This window comes from Penicillium nucicola (genome assembly GCF_028828085.1).
Source record: "Penicillium nucicola strain IBT 29836 chromosome Unknown utg000002l, whole genome shotgun sequence".
Taxonomy (NCBI): domain Eukaryota; kingdom Fungi; phylum Ascomycota; class Eurotiomycetes; order Eurotiales; family Aspergillaceae; genus Penicillium; species Penicillium nucicola.
The window spans coordinates 3,764,934-3,789,541 of NW_026643126.1; the positions used below are offsets into that span (position 1 = coordinate 3,764,934).

At 48.1% G+C, this 24,608-nt stretch overlaps 9 protein-coding genes across 9 annotated transcripts; 6 read left to right on the plus strand and 3 right to left on the minus strand.

Annotated features, from left to right (window-relative positions):
- Positions 1–200: 200 nt before the first annotated feature.
- On the plus strand, positions 201–1,854 carry N7511_003183 (trehalose-6-phosphate synthase; the record flags this gene model as incomplete). The annotated part of the gene is made up of 5 exons (XM_057125608.1): positions 201–492; positions 536–905; positions 966–1,339; positions 1,383–1,725; positions 1,785–1,854. 5 exons carry the CDS (start codon positions 201–203, stop codon positions 1,852–1,854), a joined length of 1,449 nt encoding a protein of 482 aa, XP_056987767.1.
- Positions 1,855–3,818: 1,964 nt separating this feature from the next.
- Positions 3,819–4,092, plus strand: N7511_003184 (uncharacterized protein; the record flags this gene model as incomplete). Its single annotated transcript, XM_057125609.1, has 2 exons — positions 3,819–3,969; positions 4,022–4,092. 2 exons carry the CDS (start codon positions 3,819–3,821, stop codon positions 4,090–4,092), a joined length of 222 nt encoding a protein of 73 aa, XP_056987768.1.
- Positions 4,093–4,585: 493 nt separating this feature from the next.
- N7511_003185 (MFS transporter/GAL4/fungal specific transcription factor domain-containing protein) lies at positions 4,586–10,861 on the minus strand (the record flags this gene model as incomplete). The annotated part of the gene is made up of 14 exons (XM_057125610.1): positions 4,586–5,674; positions 5,724–6,219; positions 6,538–7,257; positions 7,311–7,669; positions 7,734–8,253; positions 8,317–8,631; positions 8,792–8,994; positions 9,054–9,158; positions 9,223–9,963; positions 10,020–10,091; positions 10,147–10,438; positions 10,491–10,561; positions 10,627–10,697; positions 10,765–10,861. The coding sequence occupies 14 exons, from the start codon at positions 10,859–10,861 to the stop codon at positions 4,586–4,588; spliced, it is 5,151 nt and encodes a 1,716-aa protein (XP_056987769.1).
- A 645-nt stretch (positions 10,862–11,506) lies between these two features.
- On the plus strand, positions 11,507–12,450 carry N7511_003186 (carbon-nitrogen hydrolase family protein; the record flags this gene model as incomplete). The annotated part of the gene is made up of 2 exons (XM_057125611.1): positions 11,507–11,548; positions 11,611–12,450. The coding sequence occupies 2 exons, from the start codon at positions 11,507–11,509 to the stop codon at positions 12,448–12,450; spliced, it is 882 nt and encodes a 293-aa protein (XP_056987770.1).
- Positions 12,451–15,850: 3,400 nt separating this feature from the next.
- N7511_003187 (extracellular guanyl-specific ribonuclease RntA) lies at positions 15,851–16,295 on the plus strand (the record flags this gene model as incomplete). The annotated part of the gene is made up of 2 exons (XM_057125612.1): positions 15,851–15,865; positions 15,921–16,295. The coding sequence occupies 2 exons, from the start codon at positions 15,851–15,853 to the stop codon at positions 16,293–16,295; spliced, it is 390 nt and encodes a 129-aa protein (XP_056987771.1).
- Positions 16,296–17,613: 1,318 nt separating this feature from the next.
- On the plus strand, positions 17,614–18,327 carry tpcF (glutathione S-transferase tpcF; the record flags this gene model as incomplete). The annotated part of the gene is made up of 1 exon (XM_057125613.1): positions 17,614–18,327. The coding sequence occupies one exon, from the start codon at positions 17,614–17,616 to the stop codon at positions 18,325–18,327; it is 714 nt and encodes a 237-aa protein (XP_056987772.1).
- A 499-nt stretch (positions 18,328–18,826) lies between these two features.
- On the plus strand, positions 18,827–19,651 carry N7511_003189 (class I SAM-dependent methyltransferase; the record flags this gene model as incomplete). The annotated part of the gene is made up of 1 exon (XM_057125614.1): positions 18,827–19,651. The coding sequence occupies one exon, from the start codon at positions 18,827–18,829 to the stop codon at positions 19,649–19,651; it is 825 nt and encodes a 274-aa protein (XP_056987773.1).
- Positions 19,652–19,883: 232 nt separating this feature from the next.
- On the minus strand, positions 19,884–20,637 carry N7511_003190 (uncharacterized protein; the record flags this gene model as incomplete). Its single annotated transcript, XM_057125615.1, has 2 exons — positions 19,884–19,972; positions 20,055–20,637. 2 exons carry the CDS (start codon positions 20,635–20,637, stop codon positions 19,884–19,886), a joined length of 672 nt encoding a protein of 223 aa, XP_056987774.1.
- A 945-nt stretch (positions 20,638–21,582) lies between these two features.
- On the minus strand, positions 21,583–23,902 carry N7511_003191 (uncharacterized protein; the record flags this gene model as incomplete). Its single annotated transcript, XM_057125616.1, has 4 exons — positions 21,583–21,637; positions 21,700–21,886; positions 21,935–23,833; positions 23,899–23,902. The coding sequence occupies 4 exons, from the start codon at positions 23,900–23,902 to the stop codon at positions 21,583–21,585; spliced, it is 2,145 nt and encodes a 714-aa protein (XP_056987775.1).
- Positions 23,903–24,608: the final 706 nt, after the last annotated feature.

The window sequence follows — 24,608 nt, forward strand, 5'->3', positions numbered from 1 at the left end:
GGACGCAGAGCACAGCAACGGTTTCATACTGACGTAGATTTGCCATTTGCCATACCCGGGGCGAGATGTGAAGGCAATAGGTTGCCTTTTAGCATTTTGGGTTTAATATATCCCCAGACCCTCATCGCTCCCTGAATTATGTTCCAATTATTTGATTCGACTTTTTTCAAGATTTGTACAAGGTCAATTTGCATAAGGGCATGAAGTCAATAACTGATTCCAAGCGAAATCTCATCATCGTTTCGAATCGCCTCCCGTTGTCAATCAAACGAGTTGAAGGAGGCTTTGACTCATCCCTGTCCAGTGGCGGCCTTGTGACCTCTCTCTCAGGCCTGACAAAATCCACTCAATTCCAATGGTTTGGCTGGCCCGGCATTGAACTCAAAGATCCAGCGGACAGGGAGCAAGTGACGAAGAGCCTGGAGGAGCATAATGCGATTCCTATATTCCTGGATCAGACATTGGCACACGAACACTATAACGGATTCTCCAGTAAGCTTTCTGTTTATATAATTGGAGCATCACTGATCTCCAGACCGTATTCTCTGGCCAATCCTCCATTATCAATCGGGTGTCAGCTTCGACGATACGCCATGGCAAGCATATAGACGAGTAAACGAACTATTCGCCGATACTATTTCCGATGCAGCAGAAAGCGGAACGTTGATCTGGGTGCACGACTACCATCTCATGTTGTTGCCCGAACTTCTCCGTAACCGGCTCCAAGAACAGGGCAAATACTGTGCCATTGGGTTCTCTCTCCACACGCCCTTTCCTGCAGGAGACTTCTGGAGAAATCTTCCAGTCAGGAAGCATCTTATTGAAGGGCTCTTGTCATGCGATTTGATTGGGTTCCATACCGACGAGTATAAGCAGAATTTCATCGACACCTGCGCTAGTCTTCTGTGAGCGCCAGCCCCAATTTCCCTGCACCAATGTGACAACTCATCCTTATACCTCACCAGCGGCGCACGAACTGAGATTGGAAACCAGATTCAGTATAAGAATCGTTTGGTCTGCACGGACAAATTCATTGTCGGTATTGATCCCCAGAAATTTACGGAGACCCTAGCAAAGCCAGACGTCCAGGAACGCATTCGCACCTTGAAAGAGAGATATAAGGGTGTCAAAGTCATTGTCGGCGTTGACAGACTCGACCACATAAAGGGTCTCACCCAAAAATTGAAAGGCTTCGACGCTTTCCTTGATGACCACCCCGAGCTCGAGAACAAAGTCATTCTTATCCAGGTTGCCGTGCCCAGTCGCGAGGATGTAAAGGAGTACCAGGAGCTTGAGCGTGAGTTGTGCACAATGGCTGGAAAGATCAACGGAAAGCATGGTTAGTATTTTGCCTTCGGATTGAGATAGTACTGACCGTTCAGCCACTCCTGAGGGTACTCCGCTGCTATACATGCATCGCTCTGTACCGTTTACCGAGCTCGCAGCGTTGTACTCCGTAGCTGATGTGTGTCTTCTCACATCCACAAGAGACGGAATGAACCTCGTGTCATTCGAATACGTCGCCTGCCAGCAAGAGCGACATGGTGTTCTCGTTCTCTCAGAGTTCGCTGGCGCAGCGTCTTTTATGACCGACGGTAGCATCCAATTCCATCCCGCCAATACCACCGAAATGTCTGAGGCAATCTTCGCGGCGATCAACTTGAGTCCGGAGGAACGCAAAAAGAAGTATGAGCATCTAAGCGACTTCATCAACACAAATACTAGGTATGGCGATTTGATTTCCTGCGATTGAGGTGCGATGTGAGTTGCTGACTCGTTCTCAGTGCGAAATGGGGCCAGACCTTCATTGACAAGTTGTCACATCGCTGTAGACGGCCTGGGGATCCATGTTAGTTGCCTTCTCCGCGGCTCAAGCTGGTGGGATGGTATTCAAACTGGGTTTTTGTATTCGTAGTAGTTCAGGTAGAAATTGAGTTGTCCGGGTATAACCTCCAGAAAGGGCACGTTGGGACGGTTTAATGATTGTCCAATTGTATATATGAACAATCTCCAGCTCTCATAGCGAGAAAGTAGTGTATACTCGAAGTTTTGAGCGCGTCAAGTGGGCGCCGCCCCCATTGACAGATGATACTTGCTCCATGGATCACCCACGTAATTTATCGAATATCATCATAAAGGCTCGCATATACAGTCTATGTGATATCATGCACATAATACTGTAGTTTGAATCTGTTTATACATCATCTTCATGCGGGAGTGGCGGATCAATATCTTGTTTCACGTTCGTCCAGCTCTCACCGAACTCCGTCTGACCCAAATTGGTACTTCCAACCTACTCAGACCTTTGTTCACTGCATCGTACCTTCTTGTCTCGTTCAAATTAGATTGAGTCGCTCAATTTGAGCCACTTAGCGCTTACTATCGGAGCTCAAGATCACATCCTCTGGTCTCACGTCTATAAGACTCTTCCTCTCTTTTCCCCCTTCCTTCTCTTCTTCACTCCTCCAATCCCGTTTTACATAAATTTCTTTTCTTCCCTCTTCTTCTCCTTGTACTTCTTTTCCATTCTCTCTTTTAATCTTCATTTCTCCATTTCCCTCTTCATGTGCTGCTGAGCTCTGAAACATTTCTGCTTCATTTCTTGAGCTCCTTTATGTTTCCTTTGCTCACAAGACTATCAGTCTGATACCATATCTACCCTATCATGCCTCTTCATCCTATCTTTCAAATTCTCACATGCACCTCAATCCTCCCTCGATCCTCTCAAAATTGTGGCGGTGGGATTTAGAGTCAACTGACACATTATGAATCTTAACCAGACTTGTCTGAGCAGATTCAACCCACCATGTTTACCCATTTCAAGCCATTTCCACATGCCATAGATAACTTCGAGATATTTATGGATCCCCCTGAAGCCTGCTAGACTTGGTGATGATGAAAAAACCAATATCTGATGGCCTCTGAAGACCAAACAATTGCTTGATCTGAACCAAAGCAGCTAATTTGCAGTTCCCTTCACTCCTCTATCTATTCCTTCGAATGACATAGCGTTTATGATGAAATCACTAGGTGTAGCTAGCACGTTGACTTCATGATTCCTGGTTCTTCGAAATTCTTCCTACAATCTTCCAATGCGCTTCATTACCCTGTTGATCTCTCCGAAGACCGTGGTCATTCTAGTGAAAAGAATCACAATTTGACGAACTTTGAAGTCAAAACATGCACTGAGCTGAGTCACTTCATCCAAAGATTTCTTTTTGAGTTGAATTTCCAATACAAACCAGGTCGAATGTAAGGTTCGTGGTTGATAACCTTATTTTTTAGCCTCCCGTCGCGTAGTCCGTGCTCCCGACACCCGAGCACGTGTAAATGGATGGGCAGACAGGCGACTAGAGTAGTTATCAATTATGCACTTGATTGCAATAAAGGCAATAGCGAATTCGACCATGGATTCCAGATTCTATGATGCCTCGATCTTGCTAGCTTTCTCCACGCATTTACATGGACGCGGTCGCGTGGAAGCCCCTTCCAAAACACGGACAATGTTTCTATGAATTTCTCCCTTGGCTCCTCTCTCTCATACTCACACAATAATATCTCTCCGATAACGATCCATGGATGAGCCTGCAGCTTATCACAACACCAGCAAATACCAGTGCCAAATAGCCAGAAATCCAAGCCTCGCGAGGAAAGCGACCGCGGGGAGGAAACTTCCTTTATTTGACAGCAGATTTTCTGCTTCGTCTGATCCCCTTCGTCAACGAGAATACTGTATTACGTGTATAGGACAAACGAAATCCAGAAATGATGCCCAGAGACCTCATCTCCACATACCACACACAGAGGATATCTCAAAGATGACACCAGCATACCCATCGGCTCACAAACAGGGGACGAAATCCGCCCACCAGATGAAGAGCTGGGGAGAAAACCCCATCAGCGCCATTGGATCACCCACTCAGATCCCGGCACTTGCAGATGATCGCGATCGAAATTATGAATACGTCCGTATGCGAGCGCAATTTCATTCTCAACGGGGAATGGCTAACTCTGTTTACAGATATCATCGGCCCTGGGTACTGGTCAATTCAGACAATGCGCTGCACGAGGGTGGGGATGCGAGAGCTCTGATCAGCTTATCACTTGGGGGTATCATCGTTTTCTTCGTGATGTACGGGCATACGGTCGTACTTGCCGTTATGGTTACAACGCAACAATAGACGCCGACGGATGACAAGCAATCTTTGGGCGAGATGGCCACTCTCATTCTTGTTAGGATTCATTCGGAGAATGTACTGAATGGTTGCTTGATGATTCGCCTGCTTTTGCGCTGGTAAGCCAGCCTTTGGCTTGGCTCAAGTCAATGAGTGACACTATGTGGTCGTATATACCCACTTTGTCATAAACACTGATGCTATGCTTCAAACAAAATAGCAGCCTCGGAGACGGGTGAGCGCTGCTTGATGTCACGCGAGCTTATTATGTGTCCATTTTATGTTGGAATTTGCCGCCCTGCCTTTCTAGAGTCGTAGGAAAGAGTGTATGATTCTCCGGAATTTCTAGCATGTCTACCTAATAAAGACCACTTTCATCATAATATACAGACATACAGCACTCCCTCAAATTATCTCTGAGGTCCAGGGAGATATTGTGAGTTCCAACTAGGCTCCTTCCAAGGGAATCCATTCGCACGCATCTCACGGTATTCGATATATCCCCCTGCAATCTCGGCTTTTGAAGCCGAGCCAAGGTCTATCACCAAATCCACAACAGCCAGCAATTGATCGCGCAGCCGGGAAAAATCAATAGCCGCCTCCCCAAAGGAAGGAGCCCACAGACTCCATGGCCCGGAAACGATAGAAGTTGTCGGAAGAAGGTAGTTGTGGTATGTTGTCCCAATCCCACCCTGGGAGGCGTAGAAGGGAATCTGCGAAGCGTTCTTCGGAGGGTTGCCTGGAGTCACCCCTACACCATCCAGCATGCGACCTTTGACGACAGCAGTGACGGCGTCAAGAACCGGCTGTGTAGGCCCAACACTCCAGAGAGTGGCTTCGCTGTTGCCGGTGAAGTTTAATACGCGACCGTATTGACCCTTTGGCGCAGAGGATGGCAGTAGCTCCCGTGCTCCCATATGTTCGAGAACAATGACTAGTGCGAGGTTTCCGTCATCGTATTCCTGGTCCAGTTTCTTTGCGTACGGGATCGCTCCATCTTTGCTGTACGTCAGATGTCCCGAAGTGAAGGCAAACTTAAGTGTCTTTGCCCGAGCAGAAGATGTCGTCGGCTGGGCTGCAAAATACTTTGCTAGTGCAAGGAGCCCTGCAACTCCATTTTCCTGAACCCAAGTTGCGCCATCCGTATGTGAGCCGATGATGATAGTTTCGTTGGACCGGCCGGGAAGAGTAGCAAATAGCTCGCGGGTATATTTGCGACCCGTGTTAGCGGAAATCTTGATAAATGCTGTATGTCCGCACTGAGATGCGTTTCGAAGCATATAATACTGATCGGAACCCAGATAAACACCGGGAACGAGATAATGTTGCCCGAAATGGGGATCGTAGTATCCTTCCAGAGTTTTGCGAGGGATGTCAAATGCAGAAATCAGTCCATTTGCTCCGCCCTGTCCTGCGGCAATCAGGTCGTCAGCTGGCGTGGAAAGATATGGTCGCTCGTAGGTGGTATTGATTCGAGTGGCGAGATCAGGCGTGATGTACTAGTTTGAGTCAATTGTTGGAAAAGAAAAGAGGTCAAGGGGCACTGACATGTGAATCCTTCAGCAGATAGCTATAAGGGACTGGCAATGGGATAAAGTCTCTTAGAATGATTTTGCCCCGAACATCTACAGATGAGATGCTCTGATTGGAAGGGATATAGATCAAAGGACCAGTGAGGGCGGAGCCGTTTGTCGGAAGAGTGAATGGGATTGCTCCCACAATTGGGACATTGAGGCATATCCCACCTGACTCGATACAAAGACTTCCACTCTCACTCAGACTGATGCCTTCCTTTGGCTCCCACACGTCAAGATCATACTTGGACTCTTCGACTTCAAGTCCGGGTATATCATGCAGGCTAGTATTGACCCAATCGACTAATTCATTGTGCACATCGCTTCCTGGTAGTCGCAACCCAACACTTGCAACTCGATGGACTAGATCGTGAAGTGCTTTGGTGGAAGTGAAGTCTTTCTCGTCAATTTTCAGGGCTGCTGATTTCGCCACCAGTCCGAAACTCCCGATAAATGATGATAACAGGGCTCTATAGAGAAGCATGTTGAGATTATTGACTTCATTATGGAATTCAAGTTTGCTTTATGTGGTACCACAAGTTCAGCTGCCTTCTTTGATATATCTTGGTATGATGATATAGTTCCAATGCTCCACTTTGCGGAGCTCGTGGACCACGCGGAGTCCGCGGAGCAGGCCAAAAGGACGACCAAACTCCATATAAAGGACACTGCTCAAGTTTTAATAGGTAAATTTAGCAAATGTTCTTGTCGGATCTCAATCTCCGAGCTCCACAGATACCTCAGCCTCGAGACAGACAACCCGATTTGCACGAACCAAAGTATCATACATCTGCCGAATATCCGCCGCTTCAACGCTCCAATTACGCAACATCTTCAAGGAAATACTGACCAACTCCATCCAATCGAATGGCGGAGGTAGACCGTCAATTTGCACATGCACAATCGTCAGGATAATCATAGCCAGCCCCCAGATCCCGCGGAGCGCATACCAGATACCGCCGTGCCGCCTGTTCTTCCGGAGATGAATAATCAATCCTCTTGCCAAATGCACGTACTCATTAGCACGTGAAAGGACCGCCTGGCTGACGGCACCACCATCATTGTGCAAAACGTAGTAAAAGAACGGCCGAAGAATCTTTTCTCTGCCACCCAAGAACCGAGCCTGTAGAAAAAAAGACAGCTGATCACTCGGCGAAAGTTTTGGGTCTACGGGCGGTCGTATTGTGGAGGGTAGGTGGTTATACCATGTATTCAACTGCTCGTCGATCTCCTCAGATTGTTGGAGAATGTAGTTGATGTTCTCTATCCATGCGGTTTGAGCTTCTGGCGAGTTAATGAGTGGCATTTCTTGGTCCAGTGTCCTTCGCAATGCAATTTCAGCCAAGTAGTATAGCCAGCTTTGCTCTTGCCTTTTGTTGAATGAGATATCCCTGCTATCGATGTTGAGATTTTCGTCGCTTGGAAGCTTTGGGGGCGAGGGAAATGGGTCAGGGTAGTCGAGCGAAATAAGGGCACTTCGGATTAGCGGGATCTCGTTCAAGAACTCGCTGTATCAATGGATTAGTACGCGTCCAACATGTTAATGCCACGGTCTAAATACCTTTCAGCTTTAATGCAGGACCAATATAGGCGTTGTTCAAGGCGATGGTCGCTCTGTTCAGAAGGTTCGGTTGGTCCTCGTTGGCACAGCAGATATGCATGTAACCGAGAGCAAGCCTGTTCGGTAAAAAACCAGGCTTGAAGAATGCGTAGCGTATGTTTCTCGTACATTCCTGCTAGATAAAGACATTGGATATCCAGTAATGATGTACCCAGATAACCGATACGCTTCCGTGCTGCTTCGTAATATGCTTCTGCCCGAGCGTAGGATGCATCATCTTTTGTTGGACTCTCCCCTAGTTCATCGATTTCTTCGTAAGAAGATTCAGAACCGAAACAGCCAAGTGCACATGCCAGGAGCTGGAAGATAGAGTTAGACTATCAAAAATCAAATCAAGGGCGAAGTAATTGAAGGAGCGCATACCACAAGACAAGTCTTAGTGTCCCACTTCAGGCCGGATTCTGTTAATTCTTTGGCATACTGCTCAAGTTGACTTGGTTCGAGGATTGGATTGCGCACATGCACATAGTCTAGGAATTTTCGGCAGAGTGTAAGAAAGTCATCTTCGCGGATTCCATACTTGGAAGTCTGTCCATCTGGCACAGAAGCGTCTGTATCGACATTACACTCGATGAGAAAAGACCTCTTCACGACTGGCTCTCCGAGGAACTCTTTGATTTTGGGCCAGAAAAGAAGTCCTTCAACACCTATGCGGGGGCGATTCGATGGTGCATAACCAGTCCTGTCAGTCAAATTTCCACGATGCTCAATTTCCAGGCTATAATCCTTCCGGGTTGCAGATCTCCAGTTGGATTCTGTGGAAGATCTGGGAGTCAAAGAGTTTGTAGCTGAGGCGTTAGAATCCTGTGTTTGTGCTACACGATCCAGGACTGTTCGGATCCCCTGCAATTGATGCAGGATCTCCAAAGAACCCGAGTCAAATCTGAGATAGTCTATGCATCAGCTTCATGACAGGACATCAAGAAATTGTGTGGCTTCCACTGACTTGGCGTTTGTAGAAGCGCTATCGTCGGGGTACACGCAAGCTAGTTTCAAAGTGCAGCATGACTGGCATGAGGGGCGCCCGTTGTCGCATTTGACGCGACGGTCCCTGCAAGTCCGACATGCTGTTCGCTTTCGCTTCCGTGGAACATCACTCGATTGAGATTGCGCAATCGCTTGGGGGTCCATTCCAGATGAGGATATTGCAAGGATATGTGGAAAGCAAGTTCCGCGAGCTCCGCGTAGAGCTTGTGGCGAGGCAAGCCCCTTGTCAGTCGGCGAGCTCCGCGTACTCCGCGGGCTCCATTGTTCCTGATCTCTGATTGGTCGGATAAAGTGTACATCTACAGTATGGGGAAGTTTATCAAAATCCAATCTCTCAAAGTATATTCATGATGATGCCTCGAGTGATAGCAGCTAGATCTATATAGTATCAAGCCCCTCGGTCATCGAATTGAACGGCTGCCATCTTCTCGTACCGCTCTTTGCAAGATATCCGCCACTTTTTACCAAAGAGAATCATCGGGATACAGAGCAAGTTGCATCCGATTGCCAGACATCCAATTACTGTAAAGGTGTTGTATAATCCCATGCCGTTGATCCATGGATCAAGCGCAAAGATGATGATAGTTGCAACCATATATTGGGCGAAGCTCACGCCGATCAGAGCGGTTCCGAGAATCTTCACAAATCAGTAGCTGTACAGATCAAGTGCCCTAGTTATCCGGTAGAGCTGCTTACTTTGTTATAAGAGTCAGTGAGGTATGTCAGGGCGATTGGAATAAGCGCAGCCATGCTGAATCCATAGAATCCAGATCCGAGACAGGGAAAGATCCACGGCAAGCCCTGTGCGTAAATAGCCAGTGTCAACCACGACCTGGAACCACGTTGAGCTTATTGAAAACAATACCTCCGATACACTGTATCCGTAGAGAAACAGACCCACAGGGCCGACTATTGCCGGGAGAAAAGAAATGTAAAGCCGCATTTCAGGCTCGTAGATACCTTCATTTCGTCGGGCGAGGAATTTGATCGACCAATCACTCACTGGACCTCCCCATATACACCCGAGAACAGACCCAATGAAAGGTGGCACGTTCAACAGACCGATTCCTGTTGTTCCAAAGTTATAGGGGGGTAGGGCGAGATATTCTGACTGTGTTGTGGCCACTACTGTGAACCACACCAAAGCGGAACTATACTGTATCATCACGTAAGAAACGGCTGGTATGGTCACCAGGACCTGAACTGGCGTATATATCTGTTTTATGAAGTGACCAGTGGGTCCAGTGGATGTGGTAAATAGCGCCAGGCGTTGGCGTGCGGTTTTCAGAGGAATAGAATGATCTATTCCGGTGCCCGTCTCATTGAGCCCAAAATGTGAGTTTGTAGTAGCTGCAATGTGGCTTTCGGGATCCACTGGATGTGTCCACTTGGACGTATCACCAGTACTGACGTTTCCAATGTTTTGAGACGATGCTGGGACACTGGCTTCTGACCCAGCAATGGTATGGATGGAGAACTTTGTCTCCTCTAGAAGAAAAACAAAAAGAAGCAAGTTAACTCCCAGAAAGATTGCTGACCACCAAAAGATCCATGGCCAGCCTTGAGCATTCGCTATGTATCCAGCGGCGACGGGGGCGAGAAAGACCTAGGAGACAAATGCATTAATGTAAATTTCGGCCTCAAGTCCCCAAGTGAACTTACACCAGTACTACTCATTAGCTGATAGACCGCATTTGCTCGGCCTCGCTGGTGGACAAAGAATAAATCTGTGATCTTGGTACTAGTGTCAACACAGATGAGCTTAATGGGTAGCTTTTGAGGTGCTCACCGTGATAGGAACTAAAGTCCAGCCTACAGCACAAGCTAATCCGTTAAATGCCTGTGCAGCCATCATATTTGCAAGGTCCCGAAGCACTGCCTGCCAGATTGCAGTGATCAGGGCTATTATGGCAGTCAAGAGGTAAATGGGCCTCCGCCCAAACTTTAAGGCTAAAGGCACAAGTATGATTGAGCCAAGACCTAGACAGACACAGTTCACGGCGTATTGGTTGTTAAGCTGGGGGTATGAAATATGAAGAAGATCCTCAAAGTCTTGCCAAATCACCGGGCCGATGTCAATCCTGAATAGATTAGAAAAGAACGCGGTATGCAACGGCCAAGAATTTAACTAACAAAGCAAATACCAGCATGGTGAAGAATGATGCAATGGCAAAGTGTATACACTTTCGATAGAACGACCAATTCTGTATATCCAGGGTCAACATGGGGATTTCCCACCACTTTCGACTTTCCAGTCATAAGAACTCACCAAAGGGTCGTTCGGGTCGGAGGTAGGAGTTGGCTGCAGAATAATTCCTCTATGCGAAGAACCTGCTCCCTCTATGAAAAGATGTCTTCTGTCAGAGTGGTTCACGACAGCTTGCAACGAAGGATTTGGTCCGCCTACCCGGGTCTTCTAAATATGCAGTCCCTGGGGCATCAAGGGTAATTTCCTTGGTCCATTGCCTTGTCCCAATAGTTTCAACATCAGTGATTTCTGCCATGTTTGCAGCTTGAATGGCAGCTTGCGGGAGTATTGACTTTGACAAAGAAATGCTGTTAGTGCAGATCAGATCAGCTCATAGCCCAAGGTAGACCCCAGCGCCTTGGTCCCTTATATTTGAAGTAGAATTCATAATAAATGCGGGGAAGCCACTCGTAGACAGAGGAAGGCTATCTGGAACGGTCTATGATAAGAGGCGTTTACGTCAAGTTAACCAGACTATTGCCGGATTCTATCATATGAATCGAATATAGAGCGGAGCGACTTGATAACAAAGTTTCGGCCATTAAGCCAGTACAATCGACGTTTTTAGTTCTTTATCGTTGTCTCGGTACTCTTTACGAATCAAACCTGTCCATTAGCATACCACAACCGATCAGATATGGTAGTCAGGGGCAGTGGAGGGTCCATGCCTAGCTCAGATGTCCGCGATGAACAGCTCAACCGGTAGGACTTGCCTTTTTGATGCTAAGTGGAGAGATAACGCTCCCGCGGAGTGCGCGGGGGATTTGTCTGGATATCAATTTGAGTTGCTTTATGAACCCAGTATCTCACTGACGGAAGATAAAAGGACTTGCTTCATTCTATCTGTTATCAATTGTGACATTTCGCAAACTTCCAGTTCGCAACTCACCCAACTGCCACAATGTCCTCCATCAAAGTTGCTATTATTCAACTACATCCCCAAGTACGTATGTCCAGGCTCAAGTGCTAGCTGACTGTCTATAGCTAACTCACCTTCTTATCCAGCCTCACCAAACAGAGTCTAACCAGGCACGCGGAATCGCCTACATTCGAGATGCAGCTCGTCAGGGTGCGAATCTTGCCGTACTCCCCGAGTACCATCTGGGGGACTTCTTCCCCGAAAACCCCGATTTCCGCGATCAATGCGCGAATTGGAAGCAATATCTAGATGTATATCGTGACCTTGCTAAGGAGTGCAACATCTGCATTGTGCCAGGCTCCGCAGCAGAGCTGTATCGCGACGAGAAGACTGGAGAAGAGACCATCTTCAACGTGGCCTACTTTATTGACAACACCGGTTCCTTGAAGAGCCGGTATGAAAAGAAGAACCTGTGGCACCCAGAGCGACCTCATGTGAACGGCTCACAGCATGATCCGCATGTTGCTTTCGATACACCACTAGGGAAAGTCGGGATGCTGATTTGCTGGGATGTCGCATTCCCAGAAGCATTCCGCGAGTTGACAAGCCAAGGCGCGAAGCTCATTATTGTGCCGTCCTTCTGGAAGCTCACTGATTGCGCGCCTCAGGGAATCGCGCACAACCCGTATGCAGAGAAAGTCTTTCTCGACGCGGCACTTATCAGTCGGGCATGCGAAAATACCTGCGCCGTCGTCTTTTGTAATGCAGGAGGCCCAGCAGAGGAAGACTTTGCGGGTTTGTCGCAGGTCACAGTCCCTTTCTTGGGTTGTATTGGGAGGACCGACACTTGTGAAGAGGAGGTGAAGATCATCGATTTAGACTTGGCAATTTTGGATGATGCCGAGTCTGTGTACAAAGTCCGTCAAGATATGGCCCGACCTGATTGGCACTATTCGTATAGAAAGAATATGCAGGATAGCTCTTAACGAGTTTCTTCAATCTATTGTGCTCTGTATACAGACCTCTTGACTGTTGTGGAACATTGAATGCGAAGTTGGTTACCTGGTAGAACTTTAGGACAGATGTCGGCTTTTGTTTTATAACTTTTAGGACGTGCGGGATGTTTCCCTTGCATCGATTGACAGTGAACGGATTCTTCTCGTGGTAATACCTCGGCTGAACGCGGAACTCGCGGAGCTCGCGGAGGCCGGGGAAAATCTCGGCCGTGCAAGCAAACCTACCATGTTGCTGTACTAGGGCAATAGGGGTTTGAACGCACCGGCCAACTGCCTATTTTATTTAAGACACAGACACTGGAGTGATATTATTCATCGTAGGGAGTCATAGCTTCAGCATAAATGCCTGCCATTGCAGAAGTAGATACAATACACACATGTCACCACTCTCATCTTGCTACTTGATATAATTTCAGATTAACTGCAGCAGGTGTCATATGATATCCACATCCACTGCCTGGCCTATTGTTGGGTTTTCTTTGACTCCACTCATTCGGTATCGAAGTCTGCTATGCCAGACTGCCATCGCGCCGTTCCGATTTCAATAGTTAATTCCTGGAAAAACAGGCAACTTGTCTTGAGCTGTGCAAGAATCCTGATTTCAATATCCAGGCTCAGTGCATTGGTGTATATGAATAGATAATCGTCCTACTGTTCAGAACTAATATTCTTGATCCCATAACTGTGAGTACCTCTAAGTCAAGAATTATGTTGTCGATATGTAAATGATATATTCGAACCATTAACCAAGAGGTTCTTCTGGCTGACGCATTGGAAGCCTACAGCCAGCAGATATTATGATTGCTTAACAAGGCTAAAGACTAATGTCGCGTTTCATATCCTTGACTCCACGGTCATAAAGACGGGTGCGTATCTTTGAATAGCCACCCTTTCAGTAATAAGGCGTTAAATTGGATGAACTATAAAACCTACTTATTACAACATTGTTTGCTTAGGTACTATTGGTAAACCTTCAACGTGAATGCATATCGCTATAGCTTATATATAAAACAAAAAGCTTCTGCAGAGCCCTTTTTTGGGCCCAATGGTAGGGCCCGCATCCTAACTCACAGTGGGCCGGGGGGCTTTATTTACTTTTTGCCAAGGCATTCTATGACAGTTATTAGACAATATGATTATAGAAACCTTAGCGTGTGTTAACTAATGTTAAGTTGATCAAATTAAGTTAAAAGTGGATCATTAGTCAATCCTAAGTGAGGTCCACGGGGTCGATCAACTCTCAATAAGCTAGTTTCCCGTGAGCACCAAAATGGAAAGGAAAATCCAACACTTGTCAGGAACTCTCCTATATATATATATGCTGGGACCGGAATTGGGTTCCAGAAAGTCACCGCACCGGATCAAGCGATCCAACTGGCGATAATTTAGGGTTTATATCACGGCTAGGAAATTTCCAAATCCTGTAAAGTAGCACCGAAGAGAATTAAGCATGTCTTTTAGCGTAGCTTGATTTGCTACATCAGTCAGTATATATGAGCGATGGTGTAGATATGACACCCGCCAATGGAGGACCCGCTGATGGAGGGCGAGGAATTTATTCTTCATTGGAATCTTCGTTACATGGAACGAAGACCGGCTTTGGGACTCTATACCCAAGACAACCAGGTCAAAATTGATGATCAAATTACAAGATGGTCGCACTTTACCGGCTTCTCATCTTATCAATGTCCTCATCGTGATCAGTGTCATTTCAGCAGACAAAAGCTCCTTGTATATGGCATCTCGGACACTCCTGTTAATGTTCTGGAATAGAAAGGCGCGGAATTTATTGATCATTCCTATAAAGCGGTGGTGCCATGAGCTGGATCGGCTCTGGCTCGGCTTATATTAACCAATGTCTTCGCTTGCATTGTGTTTCTGGAACAATCGTCCAACTAGTGCTGGCAAGGCTTACTCGCCCTTCAATACACTATCAGGTGGTAGGCAGCCATTCAAGAACTGGATTGGGCAATGCTAATCAATCACTCCATGTAGTGACTATTCCCATCAACTGCTCGATGGTTGGAACGCTTCCGTCAAGGTCTCATGGTTCAAGACCATGATCCATCAACATTCCCATATCAAGCAATATTCTGTTTCTGGGTCACATACCTCTCGCTGGCAGCCAATTCCTTCCTGATATTCTTCTCAATATACAGGTGCCTCCTGAGCTCGTTCATATCGACAGATTTCGTCATCAACTATATCTTGCTGCCGGTATTTATGTTGTTTGTCATTCTCTAGAAGTTTGTGAACAAGACCAAGATCGTTCGATTGAATGAGATGAATATCTGGACTAGGAGAAAATGAATTGAAGACAAACGAAATTTGGAATCCAAACAGGAGTAAAAGCTGGTGTCACATTCACTCTATAGTTATTGGGAAGACTGAGGTTAGCCCTTCCTGGGAACAATATCCAAACAACTATATTCTTTTGCAATTTGATTCCTAATTTAAACGAAGACATGTGATAAGCATTCTATCAAGCCCAGTTAACCAAAAGCAAAACAAAGTATGTGGTGCTCATGAGACAGCCGTCAAGTCCAATTGGCATCCATCGGGCACTCCCGAGTCGACCCAAATGATATACTTCGCAAGATCAGCACGGAAACCGTCGGCGGAGCAAGAATGAGGGGAAATCATTCAATGTAAACTTACCAAAGAGAGCCTACTATGCGACCGTCAAAGCTCACAGGAGCTGAATAATGTGGAGTAAACCGCCCTACGCGAAGCTCTAGAATCCGTATTTCCCTTCACGAAACTCGATTCCTTGCAAAGGCCAACAACCCGATGGTCAACCCCACAACAGCCACCGAGGAACTGGCCGTTGGATTAACATCGTGGGCAGTAGCTCGTAATCCAATTGGTCGGATAAAGGAGAGGGAACCCCCTGCGCTAATCTGAGCTGCATGAGCCTAGTCAGGGTCTAACTAACTGCATAGCGCCCGGAAACGTGTCGATCACTATTCAGATAGAGCGCGAGGAATTCCATAAACCCTATCATCGTTGAATTCTTCACGTCGTGTTGATCAGGCCAATCACGTTCCTCTGGTTCTTTTGCTCCGGGTTTATACCGACGGTTCTGCAGATCGGCGGTGATTCCTAACTTGGCATGGGTTCAGTTCACTCGGCAGAGAAATCGGTATGCATGACTTCTTCACCAATGAAATGAGCTATGTTTCAATTTACGGGATGTAACATTGCATGAAGAAGATGCTTTGCTGTGATATTGCATTAATTGATGCCTCGGAGATGTCTCTTGCTCCGCCGGCGAGGTCTATATAAACAGGCCGAGTCCCCAGGAAAGATGAGCACTACCAGAGAAGAATAATTCAAGATTCAGCCAACAATCTCAAACTATATTCTCAAGATGCAGTACACAAAGGTACCATACCAACGCCCGATCCCCCAAATCACAGCAAACTAACAAAAAAACCCAGCTCTTCGCCCTCGCGGCCGTCTTCATCTCCGGCACCCTCGCTGCACCCCTGGAAGTCGAGGCCCGCGCCTGCGCCTCCACTTGCGGCTCCCACTGCTACAGCAGCAGTGCCATCTCCGCCGCCCGAACTGCCGGATACAAGCTCTACTCGGCGGGCAGCACTGCCAACGACTACCCTCACGTCTACCATGACTATGAGGGCTTCACTTTCCCTGTCTCCGGAACATACTACGAGTTCCCCATTCTGAGCAGTGGAAGCGTTTACACTGGTGGCTCGCCTGGTGCTGACCGTGTTATCTTCAACACCAACGATCAGCTTGCTGGTGTCATCACCCACACTGGAGCCAGTGGAAACAACTTTGTTGCCTGTACTTAGATGGGTTTGCGAGAATGAGTTTATATTGAATTGAGTGAAGTTTGGCTATGATTGAATGCAGATATGAGGGTATGGAGTAGAATTTGGGAATGTAGGAGACCGACTTATCATGTTGCCATATAGAGTAGGATGACAACATGCTGTAAAGGAATCCGTTGTTTTGGGTATCGTAAAGCAAATAGCAATCGACACTTGCACATCTAGTTTGATGCGGGACTTGTCGTCGTCAGAGCTTGATACCCATTTTTTAGTAATAGAAGGATAGATAAAAAAGGCTCCCAGTATTTTCTAGTCATGTCATCTTTGAATGATTTGATCGGTGGGCCATAAATGTGTATCATGTTTTCGTGAGGAAGGTTCTCATGTGATGTCGATTCGAAATTGATTGTCAGTTAAGAAAGAAGAAGACATCAGAATTAAAATTTAAATATCCAGGGAGTACTTACGGGGGGTGTGAAGAGGAAGAAATCGAAAGGCAGTTGAGGTGCCCTATTTATGCGAGGTTATGTACAGGGATCTGGTGAGACAGGCGCGGGGTCGCGTGCTTTTGTTTGCCGCCAGGAAACATGTCGTTAACATCAAAAGAAGAATCCCTGATCTATATTGAACAATCAGATTACAGAAAGCTTTCAATAGTTGCCCCAAAACAGCAGCCTTCATTCCCTCTCTCCCATCTTGCTGAAACCCCAACGAGCGAAACTGCGGCGTGACATAACCCCTCTTGATAATTAGAACCTGTATATCCCGCCAACGCATTAATATAAGTCAAGCCAGCGGTAAGATGCAAGATGCGGAATACATCTCCATTGGTTATATTTGTTGATTCTTCAGTCATTGCAAGACCAGAAGCGCCGAGGGGATAGGCATATTCTTGATATGTCCTGTGATTATCGGGTGCGCTCAATTCTAGAATGATATTAACATAGCCAACGAAAGATATTCATCTCGAGATAGAAGTTATCGAACCCAAGCCGCAGCAACCAACTCGTTCATAGATCGAGCAAGGCATTCGGTAGACTCGGCCTCCGCAAAGACCGAACTACCCCGAATGAGTAAGCCGAAGTCATAACAAATACGGACGAATCACGGACGAAGCTACCAAGGCCGAAATCACCCCTTGTTTGATTTCAAAACATTTACGTTTGTTGGTGTGATTAGTCCAGGATTCAAGTGTTGGATTAATAATGACATTGGAACTCAATGGGGCCCAAGGGAAGGCTAAAGTAGAGAAACAGTGAAGTATAAAGCAAAGCTTTCCCAGTTGCCATTACAACATACAAGCACATCATCACCTTCCAATAATCAATCGTCCTTCGCAATGACTTCCAACCTCAAGCCCATCAAGCTCTACGGAGGCATTCTTGGCCCGAACCCTCTCAAGATCGGCCTCATCCTCACAGCCCTCGAGCTCCCCTTCGAAAGCGTCCCCGTTGCATTTGCCGATGTGAAAGGCCCAGAATATGTAGCCATCAACCCGAACGGACGTCTGCCCTCAATTCACGACCCAAACACCGACCTGACAATCTGGGAAAGCGGTGCCATCATCGAATATCTCATTGAGCGCTATGACACCCAAGAGCCACGCAAACTGAGCTTCACGCCCCGCAGCGCCGAAGCCGAGCTAGCGCGCTCATTCCTTTATTTCCAGGCTTCCGGTCAGGGTCCGTATTACGGTCAGGCCTTCTTTTTCAAGAAATACCACCCCGAAAGGCTCGACGGTGCCGTGGAACGCTTCGTCAAGGAGGCCAAGCGTGTCACTGGTGTTCTGGATAACTGGCTTGCCAAGGAGAAGGAGTCGCATCAGGAGAGTCTTGGTGATGGGCCGTGGCTAGTTGGCAATAAGCTGTCCTATGCAGATATCTCTTTTATTCCTTGGCAGCATGTTTTGGGCACTCATCTTGCTGATGAAGGGTTCAATGAAGATGAGTACCCTCATGTCAAGGAGTGGATTGGGCGCATGCTTGCCAAGGGGCCTTTGAAGGCTGTTATTGATGATATGAACGAGCAGATGGCTCAGGGAAAGAAGCACTAGTGGACTAGTGGATTTCTCAATTAGTATTCATAGAACTGACTTTGAGTATATCATTCCGCTGTTCTCATTCTTTTCCACCTCTTATTGTACGATCAAATCGAAAGATAGGCTAGGGTTTGATTGCAGAGTTCCTTTCTGTTGAGAGATTCCTGATAGATAACAGCAAAGTAAAGGAGATATGTTTGAACAGCAATAATGTACTTATCTATCGCATCAATAATAGTTCAAGAAGAAGCGACTTAGCCGAGTGTGTATACTGATACTGGAAATGATGATAATGATGGAGCTCTTCGACAAAAACGGAAAAGATCGCCACCTCGCAACCCCGAGCCGACTTCCTCTCCGCAACTAAAAAAAACCCGCCGAGTTCAACTCCGAACCAAATCTTCAACAACACCGCAACACCTTTGAAGTAACAACATTGATCAAAGACAAACCACAATTCCATTCAAGCTCATAAAAAACTCGTTCAAAACATAACTACCATTCCAATCAAATAATGCCACCCAACCCAACCACAACCACACCCCAAGTCTACACAACAGACCATTCCAAAAAGGTCCTCAAAACACACAGCTGGCGCACAGCCCAAAACTCCGCGCCCCATCTCCTCCCCTACATAAAGCCCACCGACAAAATCCTCGACGTAGGCTGCGGCCCCGGCTCAATAAGCGTCTCGCTTGCAAAACTCGTGCCAGAGGGCTCGGTCATCGGCATAGAGTATGTCGCCGACCCACTCCCATCCGCGCAAGCGCTGGCCAGCGCAGAAGGCGTAACCAACATAGAATTTAGCCAAGGCGATATCCACGCGCTCCCCTTCGAAGACTCCGTCTTTGACATCGTGCACGCGCACCAGGTGCTGCAGCATGTTGCAGACCCGGTCCTTGCATTGCGGGAAATGAAACGGGTTGTCAAGAGCGGGGGGATTGTTTCTTGTCGGGAGTCTGCGGAGTTGAGTTGGTTTCCAGAGAATGAGGGGATTGCTTTGTGGAGGGATATTACGGTGAGAATGCAGCGTGCTGCGGGGGGGCATCCGCATCCGGGGCGGATGATTCATGTGTGGGCTTTCGAGGCGGGGTTTGAGAGGGATGCTGTTACGAGGAGTGCTGGGGCTTGGTGTTTTGGGAATGATGAGGAGCGGGAGTATTGGGGTGGGAGTATGGAGGGGAGGGCTAGGAGCTCTGGGTTTGCGAGTAGAGCTATTGAGGAGGGGTTTGCGACACCTAGGGATTTGGATGCCATTGCCAAGGGGTGGAGGAGCCTTGTCGAGGATCAAGATGGGTGGTTTGGGTTGTTGCATGGGCAGATTTTGTGCTGGAAGTGAGAATTCGGCATTGGGGGCTCTGGGAAAGGTGAGCTGGGCCTGTCAATCATGACTCAGAGTTGGATTTGAAGAAAAAGGTATTTTTAAGCAGTGCAATGGTTAATGTGATATCGATGTAAGCCCTATTGATCGCCTCGGCGAAATGCAGTCCTAGAAATAAAGAGGCTGGAAAGAATGAAGCAAATGATCAGGCTCGCTCAAGCAATCGTCAATCCGCAAATGAACAACACTCTTAGTCGCTGCCATAGTCATCCTCATAGGCCTCATCACGACGACCATCTTCATATGCCTCCTCGATGTCAGAGCGCTCCTCATCCTCATCTAGAACGAATGTTAGCATCAAAATCGTCTCGAAAACCACATATTCGTATTTTGACGACCCAAAAAAATAAGGTAAACATACCATGCTCATGTTCAAGGAAGGCACCAGCAAGACCACCAACAGCAAGACCAGCAGCACCCATAGCAAGGTACTTGCCAGTGTTGCTACTCTTCTTCTCCGGAGCGGCCTGTTGCTGATCATAATAACCACCACCCGGAGGACGGCTATCATAGTTGACAGGAGGAGGGCCGGCAGGTGGCGCATAATAACCACCCTGAGGCGGCCCGGGGGGAGGAACACTGCGGGAACCATCATCGTAACCGGAGTAGGCGGGCTGAGCATAAGGCATCTCCCACTGGGAACGGCCAGTAGCGTCCTCTACCCAGAAAGCGCGACGGGTGCTTGGCTCCCATTCCTGGTGCCAGCCGGCTGGCAGTGGAGGCGGGGGGTTCTGCGGGGGGCGGGCGCCTGGTGGAGGGGCGCTGTAGGGGCTTCGCTCATAGGGTGGTCTGTCTGAAGGGGGTCGAGCATACGGATCTGCGGGTGGTGCACCGTAGGGTGCGTAGGGCTGTTGGTATGGTGGTGCGTCTGATGGGGGACGACCGTAGGGGTCCGCGGGTGGGCGGCCGTATGGGTCTCCTCCGTAAGGCGGGGCGTACGACATGATGGATGCGGAGAGAGTATGAGGGAAGGGGAGAGAAAGGGGAAGAGAAGGAAGAAGAGAAGGTGGGAGGTGAGGCCTTTTTATGGTGTAGTGCAAAGAAAGCAATTAAACAATTTATTTGTAGACATCAACAGTTCCGCTCAGAACCGAAAGGACCGAGACTGATGTATCCACCGCATATCATTTAGCGCTGTAATTGACGGCTTTTAATGCCTCTAGGCAGATGCGATATCCAGAGCCCCACGAATGGCTTGTAACCGCTGGTCAGATTGGCAATCTTGCGCCTTGCAGGGCTGTCCAGCTGAATGATCCGAAGTGTCTGCCAAGTGTTGTGTGTCACTTAGTACATGTCAGTTGCAGGTTGACTTACTCGTAAGGTTGAGGTTGTGATTCTCAACTTCTGAGCTCCACTCTATTTTGGTTCCTCAAGACCGTTGAACATAGGGATCCCCTTACCCCTGGGGGTTACTCTACAAATAGGAGAGAAAATAGGGGGAGACTGACTTCACCCCACCTTCAGTGGAGAAGTGAGTTGGAAGAGGGTAAAAGATGCAGATAATCCGCGCTAATGTATACCCAGCCACTAGGTGGCTTAGCTCAGATGGCACAGCCACTAGGCGTGACACACGTGGCTGTAGAGGGGGACTATGTTCTGCGATATTGAGGGGTTAATGGGGAGTTATTGGGTTACAATAGTTACAAGGGGGACAAGGAGTTCCAAATGTTAGAGATATAGACTGCATGCGGGGACCAAGTAGCGCCCTTGGTCCCACAAACGAATGTATTGTAATGGTAATATTCTCATAAAACGTAAGATACCCGTGGGAATTGTCAACCATGCGGGCACGACATCTGAACTCGATTATAAATTACTGACTTGGCGCGCTGCCTAGGAACGTGGACGCACGGCGAGCGCAATTCAGTATCCAGGAGATACTATGCAACCTAGCCGGCGATGGTGCTGGCGGCATCACTGTCTGGATAAAAGAAAGCAGCCAGGCTAAAGAATGAGTTAGTAAGATTTTACAAACAAAAACCTAAAAGCACAAAAGAAGTACTCACGCGATAATGATGTAGGCGGCCACCAGCAGCACACCTTCAAGATAGTTGCTTCGGCCGTCCAAAACTAGGAAGTTGACCACAAAGGTAGTGACAAACAGACAGATGGTCTCAAACAGAGTGAAGTAGAGAGACATGTCCTTGTCCATGCACCATCCGATAATAACAACCAGGGGAGTCACAAAGATAGCTAGAGGACGTTAGAATACGAATTGAAAGAGAGATGTGCTAAACTTACCGATTTGAATACTGCTACCAACCGAAACACCGATTGACAGGTCCATCTTGTTCTTTGTTGCGACACTGACAGCGGTAACGTGCTCCGCTGCATTGCCTACGATCGGCAAAATAATGAGACCGATGAAAGCCTCGCTGACGTTGGAGCTGGCAATCATGTCGGGAATAGCATCGACCAAGAACTCGGCACAAACAGCGACCAAGCCGGTGGACAACAAAAGCATAACAACAGCCGCAGTTCTGGACATTGCAGGCTCCTGGGGCTGGACTGCTGCGTCCTGTGGAGGGGTTTCAACAGGGTCGGTGAGGCGAGAGGCACCACGAGCGAATTGAACCGCATTTCCGGCTGGAGGAGGACGACTGATATGAGCAGGTAGCGAGTTACTTCTAGACAGACCAGGGCGACTAGCTCCGACACGAGGAGACATGGCTGGCGACTGAGAGCTAAAGACAGTATTGGAAAGCAGGGAAGGAATCGGTCCGAAGGGAGAACGACGCTTCTGAGGATCCTCTCCAGCACCGTCAGCACCAGCGAATGTAGGGGCGGACGAGAAGCCCTTCATGTTCTGCTGAGGTGCCTTGGAAGGAGCACCTTGGACTGCCTCTTTCTGTGCCCTCCGCTCGGCCTTCCTCTCTGCCTTGCGCTGTTCCTTGAGTGCCCTGCGCTTCTTGCGGTCACTCTTCGACTTGTGGCTTCCAGCACTATCCATACGGTCAAGAGCGATACCGAAATCCCGGGAGCGAATGGCAGACTCCTGCACATCTTGGTCGGCATCATAGTTAACTTCGTCACCAAGTTCAATGGCATGCTCGTTGCTAGCGATCGAATTGCCGATAGAGCTTTGGTTTTCGGCAGACGTGGATGCCATAGCCTTCTTCTTGAAGGACTCGCGAGAGGTCGTGCCCTTGGAGCTGGTGCTCGACTTCCGATGTCTGCGATACTTCATAGCTCTCTTGATGCGCTTGGCCGTGGTCCATGATGTCGTAGTGTCGTCTGATTCATCACTGGAACTGGACGAGGATTCCGAAGAGCTGTTCATGAACTCTGCAAGAACACCGGGGTGGGATTCCTCGTCAATGATAGCCTGGGGAATGCTGGCGTAGAGATATGAATGTGACTTGAGCTGGAAGACGATGTACAGAATGTACACCAGTAGCAAAACAACACTTGTGCCTCGGCTGACCTTGAGGGTCTCACGATCGGCGTCGCCACTATCGGACCACGATGCGTGGAAAGCAGTGGGCAAGAGAAGACTCATCACACTCAAACTGAGAAGACAAGCACTCATTTGGGTCACAGTGCTGTTGTAAATCTGTTCTTGGAAGCGAAGACCACCAGACAGAAACGCCATACCCATGATCAATAACAAGTTCGCCAGGATGGAGCCAAGCAGTGAAGCTTGGACGATACGAATCTCATTCTTGACCAGGGCAATGATGAAGATGATCAACTCTACTGCGTTTCCGAAGGTCACGTTGATCAGAGCTCCGATTGTATCACCTAGACGGCTGGCGACACTCTCAGTGGCATGACTGAGCAGTCCTGCCAGAGGGATGATGGCCACTGCGTTCATCGCGAAGACGATGGCTGGGTCGAGGCCGATGGCCTCAACGACGATGCCGACTGGCACGAAGACCAGCAGGACATTCACCCAGCTGTGGCACAGGGCATCCTTGGTGTGGTTGTAAAACCGGCCGGATCCATTTCGCATGCGAATCAGAAGACCCGGCTTTGAGTTCGGTTCAGTGTCGGACCCTGGAGTAGGGTCCTCCACGGGGACATTCACTTGTCCATTTTCAGGAGGAGGTTTTTCGGTAGGTTCGGCGGCCTGTTGGGAGGAGGACTGATCTGTCAGGCCGCGAGAAGATGCGTGAGCTTTCGCCCACGAGTGAATCCGGTCTATAGAAGCGGAGATGATTAGTCTAAGTGGAGACCACGCCAGAAAGCTATCTAGCACCACTTACGCATGTATTACAGGGACAAGACACTGATGAAAGAAGGCAAATTAGCCTTTGGGGGAAGACGTGAGTGAGTGAAGGAAAGAGAGAGAGCGAGAGCTGTCAGAGGACTAGGGGGGGGCCAGACTTATTTATGAGCTTGGCATCTTGGCGCGGACATTTCCCACTTTTGCCCAACAAGCGCGCCACACACGATGTTTCATTGTGTCTTGGTCTCCATGGTGGATCCTTGATGATCTTGATAAGGAATGTGTTGACGAATACACAGTGACAACTGCAATTGACATTCTCGTGAGCCCCTAGCATGATGTCAACGCAGGGCTCACATCAATGAAAAAGCCACCCGAGTCACAGAACATGGCTAATTACGCGTTCTCGATGATTCTCCCTATAAGGATGCCAAGCTTGATGGGCCGTAAATCTGGCTCCACCAAGGACAATGTCCGACATTCAGCCTGAGTTCATTGGTTTACGCTCGCTACGATCGACCTACCGACTGCCATCCCCGTCGAGACCATTATTGGCTTATGTTTTGCCCTATCGAGAAACGCTCGAGACCTGTCACAACTGACTCCGGTGCATTTCATCCCGAGTCCCGAGCTGGAAGAATGTCAGAAAGTCCAGCAGAAGCGTTTGTGCATCGCACAGACACAGATTCAGGGCTATGAATGAGGATGACGACAATGTCTTGGGCCTGTGATACCCTGGCTGCGACA